The sequence below is a fragment of the Pseudonaja textilis genome, chromosome 4 (assembly GCF_049901715.1).
Source record: "Pseudonaja textilis isolate UNSWEBS1 chromosome 4, rPseTex1.2, whole genome shotgun sequence".
NCBI classification, from domain to species: Eukaryota; Metazoa; Chordata; class Lepidosauria; order Squamata; family Elapidae; genus Pseudonaja; species Pseudonaja textilis.
The window spans coordinates 89,377,399-89,403,767 of record NC_141993.1 but is presented as its reverse complement, the minus strand read 5'-3'; the positions used below and the strand labels follow the sequence as shown (position 1 = coordinate 89,403,767).

The 26,369-nt window shown below is 47.8% G+C and overlaps 1 protein-coding gene across 3 annotated transcripts in view; it reads left to right on the top strand.

Annotated features, from left to right (window-relative positions):
* The window catches only part of DIS3L2 (DIS3 like 3'-5' exoribonuclease 2), a 202,045-nt gene that overhangs the window by 160,904 nt on the left and 14,772 nt on the right, over window positions 1-26,369 (top strand). For all 3 annotated transcript variants that reach the window (XM_087933659.1, XM_087933657.1, XM_087933658.1), the window contains exon 15: window positions 12,370-12,449. In XM_087933659.1, coding sequence (XP_087789785.1) covers window positions 12,370-12,449 — 80 coding nt within the window. The remainder of the gene's footprint in view (window positions 1-12,369; window positions 12,450-26,369) is intronic.

Sequence of the window (26,369 nt, the reverse complement as noted above, 5' to 3'; positions counted from 1 at the left end):
GAGTAAGCCCTGCTGGCTGGGGAGGATTCTGGGAGTTGAAGTCCACACGTCGTAAAGTGGCCAAGTTTGGGGACTCCGATCTAGCAAGGAGGTGACATATTCCTATATGGAGGTCCTCAGTCCTCCAGGTCACAGTGCTTTTTCAAAAGGGAGTCGGTTTGGGAAGAGCGGCAAAACTCGCTCTTTTGAAGAGAGTTCTAGACCTAGAAAACCTAGAACTACACCGCCTTCGGTCCGATCTAAGTACAGTATATAAAATCATACATTGCAATGTCCTACCTGTCAACGAATACTTCAGCTTCAACCATAACAACACAAGAGCACACAATAGATACAAACTCAAGGTAAACCGCACCAAACTTGATGGCAGGAAATACGACTTCAGCAACAGAGTGGTCACTGTCTGGAATCCTCTACCTGACTCTGTGGTTTCTTCCCCAAACCCCCAAAACTTTAACCTTAGACTGTCTACTATCAGCCTCACCCCTTTCCTAAGAGGTCTGTAGGGGGCGTGCCATAGGTTCGCCACAACTGGAATAGGAGCAGGGGGGGTTGGCCTAGATGACCTCCAAGGTGCCTCCTTCCAACTCTGTCCTTTTGCTGCGTTCCCTTCTGCTTCCTTGCCTGCTTCACCTTGGCTGGTCCTCCAGGGGATTCCACCCCCAGCTTAGGCTGTGGATGCATCGTGCTTGGAATAAAGTCTTTTTTTAAAAGGCCAGGCCCCTTCGTTTGTGTGCGTGTGTGTGCGTGTGTGTGCGTGTGTGTGTGTTGTTGACTCAACCAGCAGCCGCCAGAAAGGAAAGTCCAGTCCAGCGTACAAGCTACCCCACCCCACCACACCCCAAACTTTGTTCTGTGTTTATTGGATGATAAATGGTTTTTATTGTTTGTCTGCTTTGAGGAAGTGGGTGGGTGGGTGGGCAGAAGAAACACAGTTCTGCATCTGCGACTGTGTCGCAACCGCAACAAGGGCCCCGTCGTCCCTTTGTCATCGGCTTTGCAAAATTGCCACGGGCCCGAGCTGCAAGCAGGAACATTAAACACACACACACACACACACACACAACAGTGGCGGCCGGAGCTGCACGTGCGTTATCCGAATTCCCACAATCGGAGCCCATTTACTGGCAAAGGGAAAGAATGCCGACTTGGGAGACGCGAGCCGCGGTCGCACGGAGGCTTAGGGCGGACCCCGGTTTGTTTCACTCAACAAGGGTTGACTTTTTTTGTGGGGGGGGGGTGTGAGGTCGGAAAGGAAGGGCCGATTGGCCGATTGGTCCCTTGCCAGGCGTTAATTCTCGGAAGGCCGAAACGGCGTTTAGAAGCCAAGTTCAGGTTGACAAAGGAGAGCCGAAAACATCCAGCCGGCGTCCCAGGATGGTCGCTATCAAAAGGACAAGGCTTGGAGGCAGAAGCTAATCCGGGAGAGAAGCAACCTGGAATTTAAAGGAGGAATTTCTTAGCCGGCGGAACTGCTTGCGACCAGAAATTGCGGGTGCTCCAACACTGGAGGTTTTCAAAAGGGGAATTGGACAGCCATTTTGTCTGAAATGATTTAGGGTCTCCTGCCTGGCCAGGGGGTTGGACTAGAAGACCTCCAAGGTCCCTTCCAACTCTACCACTGGAATAGAACACGGGGGAGGTGACATTGACAGAAATATGTGCGAACGGTTCCTAAGAGGGCTGAAATTGTGGACAACTTATAGGCCCTAGAAAGAGTGCAGAGAAGAGCAAGCAAGATAATCGGGACTGGAGGCTAAAACATATGAAGAACGGTTGCTGGAATTGGGTCTGTCTAGTTTAGTTGAAAAGAAAGACATGGCGGGGACATGACAGCAGTCAGATAACAGATAATCAGAGTTGGAAGGGACCTTGTAGGTCATCTAGTCCAACCCCCCCCGCCCAGGCAGTCTTCCAATATCTCAGGGGCTGCCCCAAAAGATGTGATTATGTATTATTGTTACTTATTTACGGAAGACATAATGTGTTAGGATTGTCTTAACGTCAGGGCTTATTAGCTTTGATTTAGGATGTTGGAGCAGTGGTGGGATTCAAAAATGGTTCCTACCGTTTCTGCGGGCGTGGCTTGGTGGGCGTGGCTTGGTGGGGCGTGACAGGGGAAGGGTGCTGCAAAATCCCCCATTCCGTTCCCATCCCGTTAACCTGCTTTCCAGCTCCGTTCTCCTGGGCAGGGCAACCACAGGAGACCCAGCTAGGACTCAACGGGAGGCAGAGAAGAGATGGGGTTGTCGGGGCCGGTCAGAGGTGGGATTTGCCGCTTTCTCCCAAACTACTCAAAATTTCCGCCACCGGTTCTTGAGAACCGGTCCAAACCGGCTGAAGACTCCCTCTGTGCTGGTGTTATATTATGAGCCGCTACATGGAGAAAGCCAACCGCCCGAAGCAATGCTGGAAGAAATATCGATCTGGTTCACTTCCAAGCCAGGAGAAAGAAAGTGGAAACACGGAGGAGTCAACCTAGAACTAAGGAGGAATTTCCTGACAGGGAGGACAATTAACCTGCGGAACTACTTGCCTCCAGAAGTTGTGAATGCTCCAACACCGGAGGTTTTTGAAGAAGATGTCGGATAACCCTTTGTCTGAAGTGGTGTAGGGTTTCCTGCCTAGGCAGTGGGGTTGGACTAGAAGACCTCCAAAGTCCCTTCCAACTCTGTTATTCCTATTCTAAGAAGAGGAAGGGGGTCCACCTAGTTTCCAAAGCCCCTGCGGGCAAGACAAGTAGAAACAGATGGAAACTAATCAAGGAGAGAAGCAACCTGGAATGAAAGAAGGAATTTCTTGAAGCACAGAGTGATGGATCGGCTGGCTGTCTCTCCCTCCAACCAGGATGCCTTGCCTTGCTGCCTCTTCTGTGTTCATTCCAAGGGCAAGTTTTGTCTGCTCCTCCGCTGCTCTGCCTGGCTCTCTTCAATGGGCCTCCTCAGGTGCCAAGGAATAACTGCACCTCATTTGATGATTGGCTCAAAGTCAGTCAGTCAGCTTTCATGCCTGAGGCGGGACTAGAACTCACCATCTCCTCCTGGTGATTGGCCCAAAGTCAGTCAGCTTTCAGGCCTGAGGCAGGACTAGAACTCACCGTCTCCTGGCGATTGGCCCAAAGTCAGTCAGCTTTCATGCCTGAGGCAGGACTAGAACTCACCATCTCCTCCTGGTGATTGGCCCAAAGTCAGTCAGCTTTCAGGCCTGAGGCAGGACTAGAACTCACCGTCTCCTGGCGATTGGCCCAAAGTCAGTCAGCTTTCATGCCTGAGGCAGGACTAGAACTCACCGTCTCCTGGTGATTGGCCCAAAGTCAGTCAGCTTTCAGGCCTGAGGCAGGACTAGAACTCACCATCTCCTCCTGGTGATTGGCCCAAAGTCAGTCAGCTTTCAGGCCTGAGGCAGGACTAGAACTCACCGTCTCCTGGCGATTGGCCCAAAGTCAGTCAGCTTTCATGCCTGAGGCAGGACTAGAACTCACCGTCTCCTGGTGATTGGCCCAAAGTCACTCAATCAGCTTTCAGGCCAGAGGCAGGACTAGAACTCACCGTCTCCTGGCGATTGGCCCAAAGTCAGTCAGCTTTCAGGCCTGAGGCAGGACTAGAACTCACCATCTCCTCCTGGTGATTGGCCCAAAGTCAGTCAGCTTTCAGGCCTGAGGCAGGACTAGAACTCACCGTCTCCTGGCGATTGGCCCAAAGTCAGTCAGCTTTCATGCCTGAGGCAGGACTAGAACTCACCATCTCCTCCTGGTGATTGGCCCAAAGTCAGTCAGCTTTCAGGCCTGAGGCAGGACTAGAACTCACCGTCTCCTGGCGATTGGCCCAAAGTCAGTCAGCTTTCATGCCTGAGGCAGGACTAGAACTCACCATCTCCTCCTGGCGATTGGCCCAAAGTCAGTCAGCTTTCAGGCCTGAGGCAGGACTAGAACTCACCGTCTCCTGGCGATTGGCCCAAAGTCAGTCAGCTTTCATGCCTGAGGCAGGACTAGAACTCACCGTCTCCTGGTGATTGGCCCAAAGTCACTCAATCAGCTTTCAGGCCAGAGGCAGGACTAGAACTCACCGTCTCCTGGCGATTGGCCCAAAGTCAGTCAGCTTTCAGGCCTGAGGCAGGACTAGAACTCACCATCTCCTCCTGGTGATTGGCCCAAAGTCACTCAATCAGCTTTCAGGCCTGAGGCCGGACTAGAACTCACCGTCTCCTGGCGATTGGCCCAAAGTCAGTCAGCTTTCAGGCCTGAGGCAGGACTAGAACTCACCGTCTCATGGCGATTGGCCCAAAGTCAGTCAGCTTTCAGGCCTGAGGCAGGACTAGAACTCACCGTCTCCTGGTGATTGGCCTAAAGTCACCCAGTTGGCTTTCATGCCTGAGGCGGGACTAGAACTCACCATCTCCTCCTGGTGATTGGCCCAAATGTCACTCAATCAGCTTTCATGCCTGAGGCCGGACTAGAACTCACCGTCTCCTGGTGATTGGCCCAAAGTCAGTCAGCTTTCAGGCCTGAGGCAGGACTAGAACTCACCGTCTCCTGGTGATTGGCCCAAAGTCAGTCAGCTTTCAGGCCTGAGGCAGGACTAGAACTCACCGTCTCCTGGCGATTGGCCCAAAGTCACTCAATCAGCTTTCAGGCCTGAGGCAGGACTAGAACTCACCGTCTCCTGGTGATTGGCCTAAAGTCACCCAGTTGGCTTTCATGCCTGAGGCGGGACTAGAACTCACCATCTCCTCCTGGTGATTGGCCCAAATGTCACTCAATCAGCTTTCATGCCTGAGGCCGGACTAGAACTCACCGTCTCCTGGTGATTGGCCCAAAGTCAGTCAGCTTTCAGGCCTGAGGCAGGACTAGAACTCACCGTCTCCTGGTGATTGGCCTAAATTCACCCAGTTGGCTTTCATGCATAAGGCAGGACTAGAACTCACTGTCTCCTGATGATTGGACCAAAGTCAGTCAGTCAGCTTTCATAGCTAAAGTGGGACTAGAACTCACAGTCTCCCGCTTTCTAGCCAGGTGTCTTAACTCCTAGACCAAACTGTCTCTCTGTAATTTGTTTATTGTATTTCTCATTTATGTTATGGAACCTTAGCAATTCCCACCTGGCTGCAGCCTGACGAGTGCCCTGGATTAGCGACCCCAGGGTGTGTGTGTTGTTGTTGTTGTTGACGTACGCCCCGGGATGAATCTCCTTTAGATCCTTCCTTGCCCTTGCTTCACGCTTCACGAGGGCAGCGAGTTTCATCTCGGCCAGCCGGCTGGCCTCCATTCCCGACGGATGCCCTGTAGAGGAGCTCAGAATTGGCACGGCATCTAATGAGCCAACGCGGGGGCTGCATCAAATGCCAACCGAAGGATAAAACCGCTTAAACCGAGCCATTGCTCTTTAATAGTCGGTTTTGCAATTTTCTCCTGGGCTCAGAAAGGGAAACCTTTGAAAAGATAGGCAGTTCTCTCTCCCCCCCCTCTCTGTCTCTCTTTCTCTCTTTCTCTGTCTCTATGTCTGTCTCTGTGTGTCTGTCTGTGTGTGTGTGTCTGTCTGTCTGTCTGTCTATGTGTCTCTCTCTGTCTCAGTCTCTCTCTCTCTGTGTCTCTCTCTCTCTGTGTCTGTCTCTCTGTCTCTGTCTCTCTATCTCTGTCTGTCTGTCTGTCTCTGGTGTGTGTGTCTATCTGTCTGTCTGTCTCTCTCTCTCTATGTGTCTCTCTTTGTCTCAGTCTCCCTTTCTCTGTGTGTGTGTCTGTGTCTCTGTCTGTCTGTCTGTCTCTGGTGTGCGTGTGTGTCTCTCTGTCTTTCTCTCTGTGTCTCTGTCTGACTATCTCTCTTTCTTTCTTTCTGTCTGCCTCTCTCTCTCTCTCTCTCTCTCTCTCTCTCTCTCTCTCTCTCTCTCTCTCCGTCGCAATCTTCTATCTGTAAAAGGTCAGCTGTCCTCCCAGGGTCGGAGAAAGTTAGCGCAAACTCAGGCACCCGGTAGGTGGGCTTCACGGGACCGTGGTTTCATTAACACCCTACAGCTTCAATTAAACCCCCCCCTTCTCCCTCCTCTCTCCCAGGCATGCAATGCAATTCAGCCTTTTCTCAACTTTCTCACCCAAACTGGAAGCCACCTTCCCAAGTGTGACCTTACCAAGGCATTGCCGGTGTTTTTTTTTTTTAAATAATGCCTTGAGAAGACTGCGGTTGGAATATTGCATCCGGGGTTTTTTGGTCACCACAATATAAAAAAAAGGACGTCGAGACTCTAGAAAAAGTGCAGAGAAGAGCAACAAAGAGGATGAAGGGACTGGAGGCTAAAAGATACGAAGAACCAGGGTTCGGGTTCAAAACCCCCAGCAATCAGTTCACTTCCTGGTTGCTGGGTGGGTGTGGCCATGGTGGGCGTGGCCTGACGGAGCTTCCGGGAGTGCTGTTTTTTTTCACCTTCTCCAGAGTCCGGAGGCTTCCCTCAGGCCTCTGGGAGGGCAAAAATGGCCTCCCCCAAGCTCCGGAGGCCCCCTGGAAGCCGGAAACAGGCCCGTTTCTGGACTTCCGGTCCTTCCGGAAGGCCCGGTTTCCCCCTCCCAGATCCTCCACGCAGGTCCTGCACTTCCCTGCATCCAAAATGGGCCCCGTGGAGACCCCTGGGAGGTGAGAACAGGCTGGGCAGGGCCAGCCGGTCGGTTCAACAACTGGTTCGACGAACCAGATGTAAATTTAATGCCCGGTTCGCGTGAACTGCTCCGAACCGGCTGAATCTCACCCCTTAGTGAAGCGTATGAAAAATCTCTATGCATCCAGGTCCCGGGTGTCCCACAACTGGTTTTTCAAGAGGCGACTCGACTTTCTGGTTTTTCTTTGAAGGCGTTTCGCTTCTCGTCCCAGGAGCTTCTTCAGTTCCGCTAAAGGAATTGGATTAGTGAAAAGAAAGACTAGCGGGGGGACATGATAGCAGTTTTCCAGTATTGGAGGGGCTGCCCCAAAGAAGAGGAAGGGGTCAAGCTATTTTCCCAAGCGCCGGAAGGCAGGACGAGAGAGAATGGATGGAAACCGATCAAGGAGCGAAGCAACTTAGAATTCAGGAGAAATTTCCTAATTAATTAATTCCTATTTAATTCCTAAATTTTCCTAACAATGAACTAGCAGGACAACCTGCCTCCAGAAGTTGCGAATGCTCCAACACTGCACGAGATGGGACTACCATTTGTCTGAAATGATATAGGGTCTCCTGCTTGAGCAGGGGGGGTTAGACTAGAAGACCTCCAAGGTCCCTTCCAACTCAGTTATTCTGGTATTCACAGCTGCCGCATCATCGCAACATTCCCAAATCCCTCTCCCTGAGTTGGCCAGGGCTCCCTCCATCCCTAAAACCATCCTTCCTTCTCTCCCTACTCCCTCTGGTTTTTCCCTTTCCTCTTTTCTTTCTCCTTTTCTCCTCTCCTTCCTTCCTCTTCCTCTCCCTTTTCCTATTTCCCCCTTCCTTTTTTCTTTCCTTCCTCTTTTTCTGTCCCCCACTATCCTTCCTTTCCCTCCTTTCTCTCGCATTTCTTCTATTTCCAGTCCTCTTCCCCGCCACAACTTTCCTTCCTTCCTTTGCCTTTCTTCTTCCTTTTCTTCCTCTTTATTCTCCCTTTCTCCCTTCCCCTCCTTCTGCTACTCTTCCTCTTTCTTTCCTCTTTCCCTCGCCCTTTCAGACCTTCCTTTTTCTTCTCCTTCTTCCCTTCCTTCCCTCTTTTCCACGTCCCCTTCCTCTGTTCTCCTCCCATTTCCTCGTTCTCTTCCTTCCCTTCTAACTCCCATCTCCCTCCCTTTCTGAAACCACGAGCTTCGTCTCCATACCGTCCCCGATGGCAGCTCCTGGCCATCCTGGGATCCCCATCCGTGAGCATGTTCCCCAGCTGGGAAAGGCGTCTCGAACGCCGAAAAGCATCATTTTACGGATGGGGCTGCCAAATGTACACACTTCTCCTTTTGACACCAAAGTGGGGAAGAGTGCATCATCGCTCCTTATGCAGATGTGCCGTCTGGAATTGTCCAGGCTGATCCCCGGGTAGGAGAAAGGATTGTATTCAGCATGGAAAAAGTTCTCTTGCCCGGGGCTGTTGAATCTGGGCTTGCTCTCCACTGCCCTCCCCCCTCCTGCTCCCTCTTTTTAATAATAATAATAATAATAATAATAATAATAATAATAATTCCCCATGGTGTCTTCTCATTCTCTCACTGTTGGGCTGAATTGCCTGCAGCTATTGGGTGAGTTCTGTCTACTCTAGTGAATTAGAATTAGAATTCTTTATTGGCCAAGTGTGTGATTGGACACACGAGGAATTTGTCTTGGTGCAAATACACTCTCAGTATACAAAAAAGAAGATATTATCATCAAGGTACAATAGAATGTAGAATAGAATGGAGCAGAACAGAATAGAATGAGGAATAAGGAACAAGGATAGGATAGGATAGGATAGGATAGGATAGGATAGGATAGGATAGGATAGGATAGAATAGAATAGAACAGAACTGAACTGAACTGAACTGAACTGAACTGAACAGAATGAGGAATAAGGTTAGGATAGGATAGGATAGGATAGGATAGGATAGGATAGGAATAGAATAGAATAGAATAGAATAGAATAGAACAGAATGAGGAATAAGGTTAGGATAGGATAGGATAGGATAGGATAGGATAGGATAGGATAGAATTCTTTATTGGCCAAGTGTGATTGGACACACAAGGAATTTGTCTTGGTGCAAATGCTCTCAATATACAAAAAAGAAGATATTTTCATCAAGGTACTATAGAATATAGAATAGAATAGAGCAGAACAGAACAGAACAGAATAGAATGAGGAATAAGGAACAAAGATAGAATAGAATAGAATAGAATAGAATAGAATAGAATAGAATAGAATAGAATAGAATAGAATAGAATTGAATTGAATTGAATTGAATTGAATTGAATTGAATTCTTTTATTGGCCAAGTGTGATTGGGCACACAGGGAATTTGTCTTGGTGCAAATGCTCTCAGTGTCCATAAAAGAAAAGAGACATTCGTCAAAGAGTCAAGAATCATCAGGTCCAACGCTTAATAATAGTCAATGAGTACAATAAGCAATCAAATCATACCAGGAAACAGTCAATATAAATGGTAAGGATACAAGCGACAAAGTTACAGTCACACAGTCACAAGTGAGAGGGGGTGGGTGATAAGAAGTGATGAGAAGATTAACAGTGATAGTGGTGCAGACTTTGTCAATAGCTGGACAGTGTTGAGGGAATGATTTGTTTAGCAGAGTGATGGCATTTGGGGAAAAAAGGACTAGGGGTGACCTGATTGTCATTTTTCAATATATTTGAGGGGCTGTTCCAGATAAGTGGGGGGGGGTGTCAACGTTATTTTCCAAAACACCTAAAGGCAGGACCAGAAGCGATGGATGGAAACTAATCCAGGAGAGAAGCAACCTTGAATTAAGGAGAAATTTCCTGACAATAGCAATTAACCAGTGGAACTACTTGCCACCAGAAGTTGTGGCTGCTCCATCACTGAAGGTTTTTAAGAAGAGACTAAACAGTCATTTGTCTGGAAGGGTAGAGCGTCTCCTGCTTCTGCTTGGCGGGTGGGTGGGTGGGGTTGGACTAGAAGACCTCCAAGGTTCCTCCCAGTCATCTAATTCTGTTATTTCTAAGCTCTTTTCCTGAGTCCCTCCGGCAAATTTCTGGAGAGGAGAAGAGAAGTCCAGGGACCAAAGGAAAGGTGAAAACTTCTCCATTTGGTGTGGAGGCACCCAAATTTGAGGTCTTTTTTTAAAAAAAAAGGAAAACCAATTTGGCTCGGGTGTTTAGCAAGAGGCTAAATAGGGCTTGGAAGAGAGGAATAAAGAAACAAAATAAAAGAGAGAGAGAGAGAGAGAGAGAGAGAGAAGAATTGTGGCTCGGAGGACAGGAGATAAATTATTTGCTGGAAATTCGAGACCAGTTTAGAAAGTGTGTGTCATTTGTGATCCTGTCCAACATCGCCCTGTAGAACATGGCTGGCTGTCAAGGCAGGCAGACAAGGAAGGGACTAAAATACTCACTATATACCTTTACTAATTCAGAATAACGGAGTTGGGAGGGACTTTGGAGGTCTTCTAGTCCAACCCTCACAGGAGACCCTATAAACATATACTGTAGGACACTGCACACCAGAACAATTAGACACAAGAATGGTTTTTTTCCCCAAACGCCATCACTCTGCTAAACAAATAATTCCCTCAGCACTGTTCAACTATTTACAAAGTCTGCACTACTGTTACTGTTAATCTTCTCATCCTTATCACCCATCCTCTCCCACTTTTGACTGTGTGACTGTAACTTTGTCGCTTGTATCCTCATGATTTATATTGACTGTTTCCTAGTATGATTTGATTGCTTATTGTACCCTGTGACTGTTATTAAGTGTTGTACTTTCTATGATTCTTGACAAATGTATCTTTCCTTTTATGGACACTGAGAGCATTTGCACCAAAGACAAATTCCTTGTGTGTCCAATCACACTTGGCCAATAAAAGAATTCTATTCTATTCTATTCTATTCTATTCTATTCTATTCTATTCTATTCTATTCTATTCTATTCTATTCTATTCTATTCTATTCTATTCTATTCTATTCTATTCTATTCTATCCATCCTGGACAAGTGACTATCCAGTTTCTTCTTAAAAGCCCTCCAGTGATGGAAGCGCCCACAACTTCTGGTGGCAGGCTGTTCCACAGGTTAATTGTCCTCACGGTTAAGAAGTTTCTCCTTAATCCCAGGTTGCTTCTCTCCTGGGTTAGTTTCCACCTGTTGCTTCTGGTCCTGCCTTCAGGGGCTTTGGAGAAGAGCTTGACCCCCCTTCCTCTTCTCTGGGGCAGCCCCTCAAATACTGGAAGGCTGCTATCAGGCCTCCCCTGGTCCTCCTTTCCTCCAGACCAGCCCTACCCGTTTCCTGCAACCGTTCTTTTCTGCCTCCAGGTCTTGACTAGCCTTCACAAGGTCTTTTACGGCGGGGAATCTTGCTTTCCACCCGCAGTTGTAGGGCAGGGAGCCCCGTTCATTCATCTAGGGCAGGGTTGATGCGTGGGTGGAGAGTTTGCAGCGTGTGTGTGTGTCTGTGTGTGTGTCTGTGTGTAGAGGGATGAGGCCGGGGAAACGGTCCTGACCCCTGCCATTTGAGAAGAACCACAAGCACTTTCTCTTAACAAAAGGAGTGGAAAAAACCCGAGCGTTTTCCCTACTGGCCATCTGACTCCTTCTTGAGGTTTGGAAAGTGGGTTGATATTCCAGCCTTTGATGGTTGCGCTTTGTCAGGTTTGGGGAGGCTGGTTGATCCCGATGGCCTTTCCCGGTTGCTTGCTGCTGATGCACTGGAGAACGTTGCCTAAATGTGTTATTCTCTCTCTCTCTCTTCCTCTGTCTCTCTTCCTCTGTCTCTCTCCCTTCCTCTCTGTCTCTCTCTTCCTCTCTCTTCCTCTCCCTCCTTCCTTCCCTCTCTGTCTGTCTTTCCTTTCCTTCCCTTCCTCTCTCTCTGTCCCTTTCCCTCTTTATCTCTCTCTCCCTCTCTGCCTCTCCTCTCTCTCTCCCTCTCTCTTTCCCTCGCTGTCTCTCTCCCTCCCACCTCTGTCTCTGTCTCTCTCCCTCTCTCTCTCTTTCTCTCTCCCTTTCTCTCCCTCCCTCCCTCCCTATCTCTCCTTCCTTCTCTCCATCCCTCTCTCTCTCCCTCCCCTACCCCCCCTCTATCTGTCTCCCTTCCTCTCTCTCTCTCTCTCTCTCTCTCTCTCTTCCTCTCCCTCCTTTCCTCCCTGTCTGTCTCTGTCTCTCTTCCTTTCCCTCTCTTCCTCTCTCTCTCCTTTCCCTCTCTCTCTCTCTCTCTCTTTCCCTCTCTGCCTCTCCTTTCTCTCTCCCTCTTTCTTTCCCTCGCTGTCTCTCTCCCTCCCACCTCTGTCTCTCTCCCTCTCTATCTCTTTCTCTCTCCCTTTCTCTCCCTCCCTTCCCCCTCTCTCTCTCTGTGTCCCTTCCTCTCTCTGCCCCTCCCTCTTTCTCTCTCCCTCTCTCTCTCTTCCTCTCCCTCCTTCCCTCCCTCTCTCTCTGTCTCTGTCTCTCTTCCTTTCCCTCCTTCCTTTCTCTCTCTCCCTTTCCCTCTCTCTCTCCCTCTCTTTCCCTCGCTGTCTCCCTCCTCCCACCTCTGTCTCTCTCCCTCTCTCTCTCTTTCTCTCTCTCTCTCTCTCCCTCCCTCCCTCCCTCCCTCCCTATCTCTCCTTCCTTCTCTCCCTCCCTCCTCTCTCTCCCTCCCCTTCCCTCTCCCTCTCCCTCTCTGTTTCTGTCCTTTTCTCTCTGTCTCTCCCTCCCTCTCTTTCCCCTTCCCTCCCTTCTCTTCCTCCTGCAGATGAAACTCTCGTTTACTTTGGACAAGGAGACAGGGATGCCACAAGGCTGCTACAGCTATCAGTACCGGGACAGCAACAAGTAAGGATCCGCTGGGCCGCATTAACAGAGGGATAGAATCGAGATCGCGTGACGTGTTAGTACAGCTCCATAAGGCCACGTCTGGAATATTGTGTCCAGTTTTGCTCACCACGATGTCAGAAAGACGTTGAGACTCTAGAAAGAGTGCAGAGAAGAGCAACCAAGGTGATTAAGGGACCGGAGGCTAAAACATACGAAGAACGGTTGTAGTCACTGAGTACTTCTCTGGTCTAGTGAGGGGAAAAAAAGGACCAGAGGTGACATAATAGCAGCATTGCAATCTTTGAGGGGCTGCCGCAAAGAAGAGGGAATTAAATTATTCTCCAAAGCCCCAGAAGGCAGGACAAGAAGCAACGGGTGGAAACTAATCCAGGAGAGAGAGAAGCAACCTGGAACGAAGGGGAGACTTTCCAACAGTGAGAACAATTTGTTAGTGTTTGGGGATAAACCCCCTAGCAGAGTGTGCAGCAGCAGTCAAGCCAGGCAGCCAAATGAGAGTGAGGCTGGGCCCAGGAGTATACACACACTTGAGACAAATACACTGTTTGAGGTTTTTAAATAGATATTTAATTCATACAGAGATTAAGAATAGTCATTCAGTCCATATGTCAGTATCCAGTTTATCCAGTTATCAAGTCCATTAACAGTAAATACAATGTCTTTATCTGCTTGTATATCTTCTTCTTAAGATACCTTTCTCTCAAGGACAATGCTGAATCCTCAGCTCACCAGTAAACAGTCCTTGTGTTCAGTTGAGAGAAGTATCTTGCACAGTAGCCTCCAAAGTAAGCAGATAGACGTTCCAGCACACAGCAGACCAGGAACAGTAACCAGGTGCATCCAGAAGCAGGACTCAGACAGTTGCATCCAGAAGCCGGGCTATATGTTTCCCTCCTACCTATATGGCTGCCTGCAACCGCACCCACAATGACATTGCAGTTTCTTGTGCTTAAAGCTACATAGCACTTAATCCTAGGTTCATATATTTATTCACCCAAACCAGTTGGAGTATCCATATACCCAACACAATTAACCAGTGGTGGGATTCTACCAGTTTCCCTTACCGATTCGGTGACCGCACACATCATGCGCGCGCAGCTTTCCAAAGACCCGCTGAGGCTAATCAGCGGAGAGGATAAAGAACAGAAAAGCGCAGGGGCCGGTGGGAGGGCCGATCCCGAGTTCTTATCTTCTTCCTCCTCGCAGCCGATCATGGGAGCTTTTTTTAAACTACCGGTTGGGTTGAACCGGTTAGCAGTTTTGTGCTACCGGTTGGGCCGAACCGAGCCGAACCAATAGCATTTCCACCAACTCCAATTAACCAGTGGAAGGGCTTTTCTTTCAAAAGTTGTGGTTGCTTCCTCACCGGACACTTTTAAGAAGAGGTTGGAGAGCCAGTTCTCTGATTGGGTCTAGGGCTTCCTGCTTTTAAGCAGTGGGTTGGACTACATGACCCCCGAGGTCCCTTCCGACTCTGTTATTCTGTTAAAGGGCTGCATATTGTTCCTTTGCAAGTAATACGCTAGGCTTTGTGTTTTTAACAAAAGTTAAGAGTCTCCGTTTCTCTTCCCCTTTCTTTCTGTTTCACCTCCCCCTCAGAAGCTATTCAGTCTCGCGGGAACGACCCTCCAAAGATTGACGAAGATTACCTGAACATGATGGCTTTCTTGCAGATGTTTCATTACCCAGTGCACTGAGGATGTTACCTAGTCGGGTAATAAAATGCCGGCAAGGAAACACTCCACCTCAGAGAGCGCAAAAAAAACTGCCACAGTCCTCTTCCTTTGTTTCTGGACTTTTAGATTAGGGGACTGTGATTTATTTAACAGAATAACAGAGTTGGAAGGGACCTTGGAGGTCTTCTAGTCCAACCCCTTGCTCAGGCAGGAGACCCTATACCAGTGGTCTTCAAACTTGACAGCTTTAAGACTGGTGGACTTCAAAGTCTCCCAGAATTCCTGCTCCTCCAGTCATGTTAGCTCAGGAATTCTGGGAGTTGAAGTCCACCAGTCTTAAACTTGCTAAGTTTGAAGACCCTTGTGATAGATGATAGATAGATGATAGATACATACATACATGCAAAGATGATAGATAGATAGATAGATAGATGATAGATAGATAGATAGAGAGAGAGAGAGAGAGAGAGAGAGAGAGAGAGAGAGAGAGAGAGAGAAGAGAGAGAGAGATGATAAATAGGTGATAGGTGATAGATACAGGGCTCTTCAAACTTGACACCTTTAACACTGGTGGACTTCAACTCCCAGAATTCCTCCTCCAGTCCATGTTAGCTCTGGAATTCTGGGAGTTGAAGTCCACCAGTCTTAAACTTGCTAAGTTTGAAGATCCTTGTGATAGATAATAGATAGATAGATAGATAGATAGATAGATACATAGATAGATACATAGATAGGTAAATAGATAGACAGGTAAATAGGTATGTAGGTACAGAGATAGAGAGAGAGAGAATGAGAGAGAGAGAGAGAGATGATAAATAGATAGGTGATAGATACAGGGGTCTTCAAACTTGACAGCTTTAAGACTGGTGGACTTCAACTCCCAGAATTCCTGCTCCTCCAGTCCATGTTAGCTCCAGGAATTCTGGGAGTCGAAGTCCACCAGTCTTAAACTTGCCAAGTTTGAAGGCCCTTGCCCTATACCATTTCAGACAAATCCCTGCTTAAAAACCTCCAGCGTCGCAGCCTTCACAACTCCCGGAGGAAAGCTGCTCCGCTGATTGTTCTCACTTTCAGAAAACCTCTCCTGAACTCCACGTTGCTTCTCTCCTTGATTAGTTTCCATCCATCTCTTCTTGTTCTCCCTTCAGGGGCTTTGGAGAATCGCTTGACAGGCCTCTTTTCTTTGTGGCAGCCCCTCGAATGTTGGAACACTGTTGTCATGTCACCCCCTACTCCTAAGGGGCCTTGGAGATCTTCTAGTCCAACCCCCCGCTTTTGAGCCCAAAATTCTATATCATTTCAGACAAGCCTTTGTCCAATCTCGCCTTAAAAACCTCCCATCGTGGAGACAAGACATCCCACTGATTAATGTCTCCTTAGTTCTAGGTTCCTCCTCTCCTTGGTTAGTTTCCATCCATTGCTTCTTGTCCTGCCCTCAGGCAAAGCTACCTAGAAAAAGGAAGGGCCCAACGACCGTTTCCGACCCTGAATTCTTCACTAACTGAACTTCAGTTAAATCACAGTTTTCTGAATTTTATCAGGATGGGAAGCAGTGCTTGGTTTAAAAGCAGAAATGGGCGTTTCCAATCTGTGGGACAGAAAATTAGGGGGAATATCTATAGCTCTGCAGGCTTCAGCACCTCACAGGGAAAATCAGTGCTTCGTGCTGGATCTCAGCTGAGCATTTACCTGTTGCATCTTCTCGCATTCAGGTGATTTGAAGCCGCAAGAATTTGTGACTTCCAGTTTGCCAGGCTTCGGCGACGGCAGGGATTCGCGACTCTGCGCGATCCCTGCCGTGCTAGCCGTCTTGGTGCCTCCGATCCCGACGGATGTGGAGGATAAGGCTGCCCTGTTGGGGCAGCCGAAGATAGGGGGGATCCGGACAGGGGTTGAGGAGTATCGCAGACCCCCTCCCCAGCCGGCAAAACCCCCTTTTCTCAAGGCGGTGGAGCGGCGGTCTTAATGGCCGCCACGAAGAAGCCGACAACTGGTTTAAGAATGTGCAGGAGGAAGAAGGAGGAAGTTACAAAGAATTTGTAAACCAGGAGTCCCCAAACTTGGTGCCTTTAAGACTTGTGGACTTCAACTTGGTGCCTTTAAGACTTGTGGACTTCAACTTGGTGCCTTTAAGACTTGTGGACTTGTGGAATTCCCCAGCCAGCTGTGTCTGTTTCTTTTTTCTCTTAACCTCCTAAAGTGGAGAGAGATTGCAGAGGAAGGGATTACAAGAGAGTAAGCTATGCTGGCTGGGGAATTCTGGGAGTTGAAGTCCACAAGTCTTAAAATTGCCAAGTTTGGAGACCTCTGTTCTTAACCCTCCAGTGATATGTGGCAACAGCATCCCATTCCAAACAGACCCACACAAATGCACACATAACACACCCAATTCCTGGCAGCTTTGTACATTTGGGGGTGACAATTTAGGATGCTCTCATTTAAGCGCAACCAAGAGATGGTGTGATGCACACGCTTTGGCCTGTCAAAAAGTTAAAAACCACTTTCATTTAACATTTCGAGCTTGCTCCCTGAAGGGCAAACAAAGGCGTTTTAATTCAGAGAAGTTGTCAGCCGATTGGATGCTGAATTAAATTTAATCTGGCAGCTGTTGTTGTTCCCAGTTTAAGTCTTTATTTAAAAAAAAAAAAAACACCTGTTTTGCTTCATCCTGTATTTATTCTGGAGCGTTTTTTAGCGCAGTGTTTTTCAACATCAGCAATTTTTAAGATTTCAACTCCCCAAATTCCCCAACCAGCCTGGGCGGACTGCAACTCCCAGAATTCCTCAGCTAGCCATGCAGGCTGGGGGACTCTGGGAGTTGAAGTCCGCACCTCATAAAATTGCTGAGGTTGGGAAACACTGTTTTAACGGAAAAGCATGATGCAAATATAATGATTGACGACAAGAATGATGATGAAAAAGTCTACTCAAAATAATCTTATTTATTTGAATGTCTTTGGGGTTGTTTTTCATCTTCCGGTAGCCAAATACACTGCAGACTTTCTAGAAGGAAAGAGTGTATATTCTGTGGATGGTCTTTCGACCACAGGGGAAGTGGTCAAAAAAGTCAAGATGGCAGCCACAACCATGCCAGAGAAGCTCCGCCCTCTTGTGACGTATATAAAAAGGGGATGGAGCTTTTATCATATGTATCTAAAAAGTGGATCAAAGTTTATTAATCTGAGATGTTTCGTTATTCATCTAAGTAACTTCTCCAGTCAAAAATTTTTTTTAAAAAATAGGCAGAGAGTTGGAGAGTCGTTGGAAAATACCAACTCTTGCCAAACCAACTACAGGGATTTCTCCCCAAAATGTATTGCAATATGTCAATGAAGACTCAACCATCTAGGCCAAAAGTATCTTTTAAAAAGAAAAGGTTAAATCTGAGTTTGTTAATCTGAGATGTTTCGTTACTCATCCAAGTAACTTCATCAGTCAAACTAAAAAAAAATAAAATTAGTCAGGCAGAGAGTCAAAGAGTTGTTGGAATTTCATCATACGGTTGGAATCTTCCACCTTGGCTTCTTCTTTTTTTTTTGGGACAATCCTTCCCCAGTCCTTTCTCACTTGAGGAGGGAGATCCGAATATTTTTCCAACCATTGGAGGAATTCTGGGGTTGGTCCATTCCTTCTAGTGGGGAATTCTGGGAGTTGAAGTGTATTCCTTCTGGTTTGGGAATTCTGGGAGTTGAAGTCCATTTCTTCTAATGAGGAATTCTGGGAGTTGAAGTGTATTCCTTCTGGTTTGGGAATTCTGGGAGTTGAAGTCCATTTCTTCTAATGGGGAATTCTGGGAGTTGAAGTGTATTCCTTCTGGTTTGGGAATTCTGGGAGTTGAAGTCCATTTCTTCTAATGAGGAATTCTGGGAGTTGAAGTCCATTCCTTCTAGTGGGGAATTCTGGGAGTTGAAGTGTATTCCTTCTGGTTTGGGAATTCTGGGAGTTGAAGTCCATTTCTTCTAATGAGGAATTCTGGGAGTTGAAGTGTATTCCTTCTGGTTTGGGAATTCTGGGAGTTGAAGTCCATTTCTTCTAATGGGGAATTCTGGGAGTTGAAGTGTATTCCTTCTGGTTTGGGAATTCTGGGAGTTGAAGTCCATTTCTTCTAATGGGGAATTCTGGGAGTTGAAGTCCATTCCTTCTAGTGGGGAATTCTGGGAGTTGAAGTGTATTCCTTCTGGTTTGGGAATTCTGGGAGTTGAAGTCCATTTCTTCTAATGGGGAATTCTGGGAGTTGAAGTGTATTCCTTCTGGTTTGGGAATTCTGGGAGTTGAAGTCCATTTCTTCTAATGGGGAATTCTGGGAGTTGAAGTCTATTTCTTCTGGTTTGGGAATTCTGGGAATTGAAGTCCATACTTCTTTCTGGGGAATTCTGGGAATTGAAGTCTATTCCTTCTGGTTTGGGAATTCTGGGAATTGAAGTCTGTACTTCTTTCTGGGGTATTCTGGGAGTTGAAGTCTATTCCTTCTGGTTTGGGAATTCTGGGAGTTGAAGTCCATTTCTTCTAATGGGGAATTCTGGGAGTTGAAGTGTATTCCTTCTGGTTTGGGAAATCTGGGAGTTGAAGTCCATACTTCTTTCTGGGGAATTCTGGGAGTTGAAGTCTATTCCTTCTGGTTTGGGTATTCTGGGAGTTGAAGTCTATTCCTTCTGGTTTGGGAATTCTGGGAATTGAAGTCCATACTTCTGCCTGGGAATTCTGGGAGTTGAAGTCTGTACTTCTGCCTGGGGAATTCTGGGAGTTGAAGTCCATACTTCTGCCTGGGAATTCTGGGAGTTGAAGTCCATACTTCTGTCTGGGATATTCTGGGAGTTGAAGTCTATTCCTTCTGGTTTGGGAATTCTGGGAGTTGAAGTCTATTCCTTCTGGTTTGGGAATTCTGGGAGTTGAAGTCCATACTTCTTTCTGGGGAATTCTGGGAGTTGAAGTCTATTCCTTCTGGTTTGGGAATTCTGGGAGTTGAAGTCTATTCCTTCTGGTTTGGGAATTCTGGGAATTGAAGTCCATACTTCTTTCTGGGGAATTCTGGGAGTTGAAGTCTATTCCTTCTGGTTTGGGAATTCTGGGAGTTGAAGTCCATACTTCTGCCTGGGGTATTCTGGGAGTTGAAGTCCACCCATTTTAAAGTTGCTGACAAATACTGGCTGACCAGGTGGGACAAAGGGATCCCATCGCCCACCAGTGTATTAGTTATTAACTAAGACAGTCCTCGACTTACGACCACTATCGAGCCCCAAATTGTTGCTGTTAAGCCAGACAGTTTGGTGAATTTCCCCCTTGTTTGAATGACCTTTCTTGCCACGCTTGCAAAGCGAAGCCCTGCAGCTGTTCAGTTAGTGACGCAGTGGTTGTCCGAAGGTCACAAAAGGAGATCCCGAGACACTGCCACCATCATAAGTACATGCCGGTTGGCCAAGCATCCGAATTTTGATCCCGTGACTTTGGAGAGACCGCAGCGTTTATGCGAAAAGCCGTTGTCCGTCCCTTTTGGGGGGGAGGCTGTTGTACCTTTGAACGGTTGCTAAATGAACGGTTGGTTCTAAGTCGAGGATGACCTGCACACTGATTCTGGACAAAGGTGTCTTCGTGTCCTGCCTAGGACCGGGGTCCCCAAATTTGGCCACTTTAAGACTTGTGGACTTCAACTCCCAGAATTCTCCAGCCAGACGTGTCTGTTTCTTTTTTCTCTTAACCTCCTCAAGTGGAGAGAGATTGCAGAGGAAGGGATTACAAGAGAGTAAGCTCTGCCTGCTGGGGGATTCTGGGGGTTGAAGTCGACAAAGTCTTAAAGTGGCCAAGTTTGGAGACCTCTGCCTTAACCGTTAGACTAAAGGCTTTGTGGACTTCAACTCCCAGAATTCCCCAGCCAGCACAGCTTACTCTCTTGTAATCCCTTCCTCTGCAATCTCCCCACTTTAGGAGGTGAAGAGAAAAAAGAAACAGACACGGCTGGCTGGGAGGAATTCTGGGAGTTGAAGTCCACAAAGTCTTTAGTCTAACGGTTAAGGCAGAGGTCTCCAAACTTGGCCACCTTAAGACTTGGTGGACTTCAACTCCCAGAATTCCCCAGCCAGCCGTGTCTGTTTCCTTTTTCTCTTAACCTCCTAAAGTGGAGAGAGATTGCAGAGGAAGGGATCACAAGAGAGTAAACTATGCTGGCTGGGGGGAATTCTGGGAGTTGAAGTCCACAAAGTCTTCAAGTGGCCAAGGTTGGAGACCTCCGTCCTAGTATGATGACAAGCCCAAATGTAGAGCAATAAGCGCCCTTTGTGGAAGAGAGAGAGAGAGAGAGAGAGGTGTTAGGTTTTAAGCCAAACCTCACTTGTTGAATCCACCCCAAATCCTACCTCGGCCAATATCCTTTTTTCTAAGAAAAAAGCCCTGAAGTTGGAGCTTCTCCAGTATTTTGCTCTTGAAAAATATATTGCTTTTGAAGAAGAGCCTCGGTTGGGCAGCCTTGGCCCCCAAAATAATGAACTCCAGATGTCCATCTGATTCAGACCATCCGTTTGGGAAGCTGTCCTCTTAAAATTTCCGCAGGGCACCGAGTCACCTGTTCCTGCTCTAAGGAAGGAAAAGCAGCCCAAAGTTTATTTTTATCTTTTTTCAATCTGAGGGGGGGGACCTTGGTGTTCTCTGAGCCTGGTTGTTTTCTGGCAGATGTTTCATCAATCCAAGTAGGTAACATCATCAGTGCTAGAAGGGGGTTGGGTTTATGGGGAGGAGGAGGAGGAGGAAAAGAAAGGATTGTGGGATCTTTGGTGCTCTCTGAGTTTGGTTGTTTTTTTTCCAAGCATTTCATTACCCAGCTAGGTAACATCATCAGTGCTAGAAGGGGGTAGGATCTATGGAGAGGAGAGGAAGGAGGAGGAAGAGGAGGAGGACTGTGGGGTCCTTGGTGTTCTCTGATCTTGGCTGTTTTCTTGCAGACGTTTCATTACCCGACTAGGTAACATCATCAGGGCTAGAAGGGAGTGGGGTTTGTGGAGAGGAGGAGGAGGAGGAGTTGGTTTTGGTTGTTTTCTTGCAGATGTTTAATTACCTAAATTAAGTAACATCGTCAGTTCACGTGGTTACCCCACAGTTGAAGTCTGAGCTACAAATACTTTCTTCTGTTGCAATACCTAGATAAACAGGGATTATAACCAGACAAACAGTCAAGCAGAAAGCAATTCCCTAAATCAAGGATCGCCAAGGTGAAAACCACATCCTCACCAACACTGGTAGGGCAAGCTACTATATATATAAATAGGGAACAAACCCCACACTCCCTAGCACTGATGATGTTACCTGGTTGGGTGATGAAACGTCTGCAAGCACAACCAAGCTCACAGAGCACCAAGGACCCCTCAGTTCAACCCTGAGCTGCAAATATTCTCCTTTATTGATTTTTTTTTTCAACCTTTTAAAGGACTTAGCGTTTTCCCCGACCCTTTGCTGCCCTCTTCTTTGAGATTTTTTTTTTTTTTAGGAAATAGATCCCTGGGCTAGGAAGTTGAAGGAGTTTTGCTGGCTGCCAGAACCCCCAAATTTTAGATAAGCAACTCCTGGGACACCCCAATGCTCTTGAGGGCTTCGATCAGAGAGATTTGTGAAGGGTTGGTTGTCCCGATCGATTAGCCAAGGGGTCTTCAACCTCCCCCCAAGGATTTCTCCCCTTAAAAAGAGAGAGACAGAGACACATAGAGAGAGAGAGAGACACACACAGACAGACAGAGAGAGAGAGAGAGAGAGAGACAGACATAGAGAGAGACACACACAAAGAAACAGAAACCCACAGAGGGAGAGACAGACAGAGAAAAAGAGAGAGAGAGAGAGATTGGTTCACTGAGCTTTTGCCCCATTTTACGACCTTTCTTGCCACCGTTGTTAAGTGAATCGCCACCGGTGATCAACAAGCAACCCGGTCGTTAAGCAATTCTGGCTTTCCCCATGGACTTTTGCTCGTCAGGGAAGATCTCAAAAGGGGAAATCATGTGACGCATCTCCCCCCGGGGACGCTGCAACCGTCATAAGCATGAGTCAGTTTGCCAAGCGTCCGACGTTGGATCACGGGACCACGGCTGCCGTGGTTGTAAACTGTGAAAAATGGTCCGGAGTGGCTTTTTTGAATGGCCGTGGTGACTTCGCTCACGGCATGAACTGTTGTAAGCCGAGGACGAGGCTGGGCTGTTCTGAAGTCAGCGCCGCCACGCCTTCGGCCGTTAAATGAACTGCCGTAAGAAGAGGGCCGCCGTTGCATGTTGCAACGGTGGCACCTGCCTCCGAAGAGGGGTGGCTTGTGTGCCCTTCCTGCAGGAGAGAATTGTACCCTTTGTGTGGGTTAGGGTGTCTGTGTGTAAGTGGTGGCCGTGATAGCACAGAGAGAGAGAGAGAGGGAGGGAGAGAGAGGGAGGGGAGAGAAAGAGAGAGAGAGAGAGAAAGTTGCAAATTATGGCTCTCGGGATGCGCCGGGGAGAACCACCGTAGCAAATCTTGACTTAATAGCCTGTTTCTAGCTCCGCTCGGCAAAACGTAACCGCCGAGGGACTCGCTAAGCCTTTCACAAAGATTAGCTGCTAAATTGGCCTGCAAGGAAACATTTAATAAGTGCGCAGCGTAATTACTCATCTCCAGCTCCTGCAGCTTAGCTACGGGGTGGTGGCGGTGGCGGGGTGGAGAGCGAAGGCTTTGCAGGCACCGGAATGGGCTTTGTGTTCAGATCGGAGGGAGCGGGGGGTGGTGGAGAGGACACACACACACCCCCATGCTGCGCACCCCCTCACCCAGCCTGCCTTCATTAGGCCTTGGCCATCTGGTTGCCTCGGTGGGGAAGGGGGTTCTGGGAGGGGCTGGGATGATGGAGGAGCTTTCTCCGCCCTGGGAGGAAGGGAATGAGCCTTGCCATTTTTATTTATCTATCTATGAGTTTCCCCACCTTTTGTTCTTTTCTTTTCTTTCTTTTTTAACAAATAACTCAAGGCTGTGAACATCCCCAGCACAGCTTCCTCTTCCTCTTTTCCCTCCACAACAACAACCCTGTGAGGTGGGTTGGGCTGAGGGAGAAAGAGGGACTGGCCCAGAGTCACCCAGCTGGCTTTCATGCCTAAGGCAGGACTAGAACTCACCGTCTCCAGGTGATTGGCTCAAAGTCACCCAGCTGGCTTTCATGCCTAAGGCGGGACTAGAACTCACCGTCTCCGGGTGATTGGCTCAAAGTCACCCAGCTGGTTTTCATATCTAAGGCGGGACTAGAACTCACTGTCTCCGGGTGGTTGGCTCAAAGTCACCCAGCTGGCTTTCATATCTAAGGCGGGACTAGAACTCACCGTCTCCGGGTGATTGGCTCAAAGTCACCCAGCTGGCTTTCATATCTAAGGCGGGACTAGAACTCACCGTCTCCTGTTCATTGGCTCAAAGTCACCCAACTGGCTTTCATATCTAAGGCAGGACTAGAACTCACCGTCTCCTGGTGATTGGCTCAAAGTCACCCAGCTGGCTTTCATATCTAAGGCGGGACTAGAACTCACCGTCTCCAGGTGATTGGCTCAAAGTCACCCAGCTGGCTTTCAAATCTAAGGCGGGACTAGAACTCACCGTCTCCTGGTCATTGGCTCAAAGTCACCCAGCTGGCTTTCAAATCTAAGGCGGGACTAGAACTCACCGTCTCCGGGTGATTGGCTCAAAGTCACCCAGCTGGCTTTCATATGTAAGGTGGGACTAGAACCCCGTCTCCTGGTGATTGGCCCCAAGACACCCAACCGGCTTTCATGCCTTCAACTGAGAAGGTCGCGAAAGGGGATTATACGGATGCTGGGACCAAAATTTATGTCGCTAAGCGAGACGCCGGTTAAGTGAAGTTTGCCCCACCTTTCTTGACCCAGTTGTTAAGCGAATCACTGCATTTGTTAGTAAGGTGGTCGTTAAAGTGAATCTGGCTGCCCCCATTGAACTCGGCTTGTTTAGAGGGTCACAAAAGAAGATCATGTGACCCTGCGATCGTCATAAATACGAGCCAGAGTCCAAGCCTCAGAATTTTCATCCCGTCACCGTGGGGAATGCTGTGATGGTCGTTAAGTGTGACAAATGCTCCTAAGTCAATTTACCTGTAGGTGCAGGCTGTGTGTCGGCCTTTTGATTCTGGTCTGAAGGCATCAAACCTGAAGGTTGCTCTGCCCTGTGTTTAATCGATTAATATTTATTAATAATATTAGTAAGCAGCCAGGAGCCTCCACTCAATGAATCTTACCAAAAGGAGGGTGCAAAATATATTTTACTTCCTTGTTTGATTTTTTTTTCTTCTTCCCCCGCTGGGGCAGCTTTTCTTTTTGGGTGATCCAATGAGATTTATTTCTGTTTGTCTTCCTGTTCACCAGCTGGAAAGGCAGTCAGGGGATGATTTAATAATCCTTCATTGCTTGGGGCGGCAATATCTGCTTACTCGGAGTTGGAGATGCAGCGGGATGCATCCCGTCGATGGAAGAACCAGGGTTGGTTGACGCGGTTCAGAGGCGAGGAGAACTCTCGTCTTGGAGTTGAAAATTGTTCCGACCCGGCCTTCGCGGAAGCAGGAAAGGGGCTCCACGCAAAGAACCACCACCCCTTTTTTATTTACACCTTGGGAATTAACGGCCTTCACTGACAGACGGTCCAAACAAGAGTCCTGCAAGGAGCTAAGCGAAGCAATAGTCCTTATCCACTCCTTAAGATAAATGTAAGGGGAGTTTCCAGCCCAGCCTGGAGGCTGCAGATTAAGTCAGAAAAATAAGAGAAACTTCAGTTCTGGCATGGCAGTCTTTGTCGCACAAAACAGACAAGGAATAAACTTTCCAACAACGCAAACAGTTGTCTGCGACAACCAAACCATTCCTCTTTGCTCCTATTTATTCCCCAGCCAGGGAGGGACCAGTCAGTTTTGCTTCCCGAGCTGGCTCATTGTCCTCTGTTGTTCACCTCTCCTGACAGCTCTGCGCATGCACGCAACTGGAACAGGCTCCAGCTGCTCCTCCTCCTCACTCTCATCCCTGACTGCCTCTGCACTGGCTGGGAAATGCTGGGAACGGCTCTGGCTCTATTTCTGCGTCCGACATTGAGCGTCCATCGGAGCCTTCCCCAGGCTCCCGAACTAGCCCCAGTTCTTCCCCAACCTCCTCATCAACCAAGAATTCACGGCGTTGTAGACCAAGTGGAACTCGATAGTAATGGTTTTTTTTTCTCAATTACTTAAACTCGGTTTCAGTGAGAATGAGGTGGCTCAGCCGGTAACTGCTGTTCTTTTTTGTTTATCGCAAATCTATTTATCATGTTTTCTTCTGTTACAAGTTCTGAATTTTAATATAAGGTGATAAAGGGCCATCAAAATGCAATCAACAGTGGAGTCATCATATAAAAGTTAAGGAACCATGCTGTACTCTATTTATTTTTCCACCAGTAATCCTTTATCTTAATGGAGCAAAAGGCCCAGCATGTGCACAAAAAACATAAAAATACACGGAGAAGTAAAACGGACAACTTTGGAATAGTGTTTCAATCAGAATAGAGCTGGAAGGTACCTTGGAGGTCATTTAGTCCAAACCCAACTGTCCAAACCCAACTCCAAACCCAGTCCTTCTTCATATGTTTTAATCTCCAGGCTTTTCAACATCTTAGTTGCTCTTCCTTGCAACTTTTTCCAAAGTCTCAACAATTTTTTTTGTAATGTGGTGACCAAAACTTGATTGCAAGGATTCCAGGTGAGGCCTCACTGAGTCTTTATATAAAGCAGTACTAACACTTCACCTGATTTTGAAGCTAGGCCCCTGTTTGTACCACCTAGCATTGTATTTGCTTTTTTGGGCACTGCCATACACGGCTGGCTCACATTTAAGTGGTCATCCACTAGGACTCCAAGCTCCCTCTCACAGTTACTGTTTTGGAGCCAGGTTTCACTTAATCTGTATTTGTAACTTTGGGGTTTTTTTTTCTCCGTCCAGGGGTAAAACTTTGCTTTTGTCCACATTCATTTTGTTGGCTAGAGGGCCCATTGTTCAAGTCTGTCAAGATCTTTCGGGATCCTGGGCTTGTCTTCCCGGGGTACTGGCTGTTCCTGCCTCAGGAATCCTGGGCATTGAAGCCCACTCGTCTTAAAATGGCCAGAAACTTTGTTCTAAATGACCATTTCACCCCTGAAAACGGCAGTGAACTTGTGAATCGGGCATCCTGGGTCCTCTTGGCAGCCATCTTTGTTTGCTTGTTTGCTTTGTGAGAAGGCCCACAACAGGCT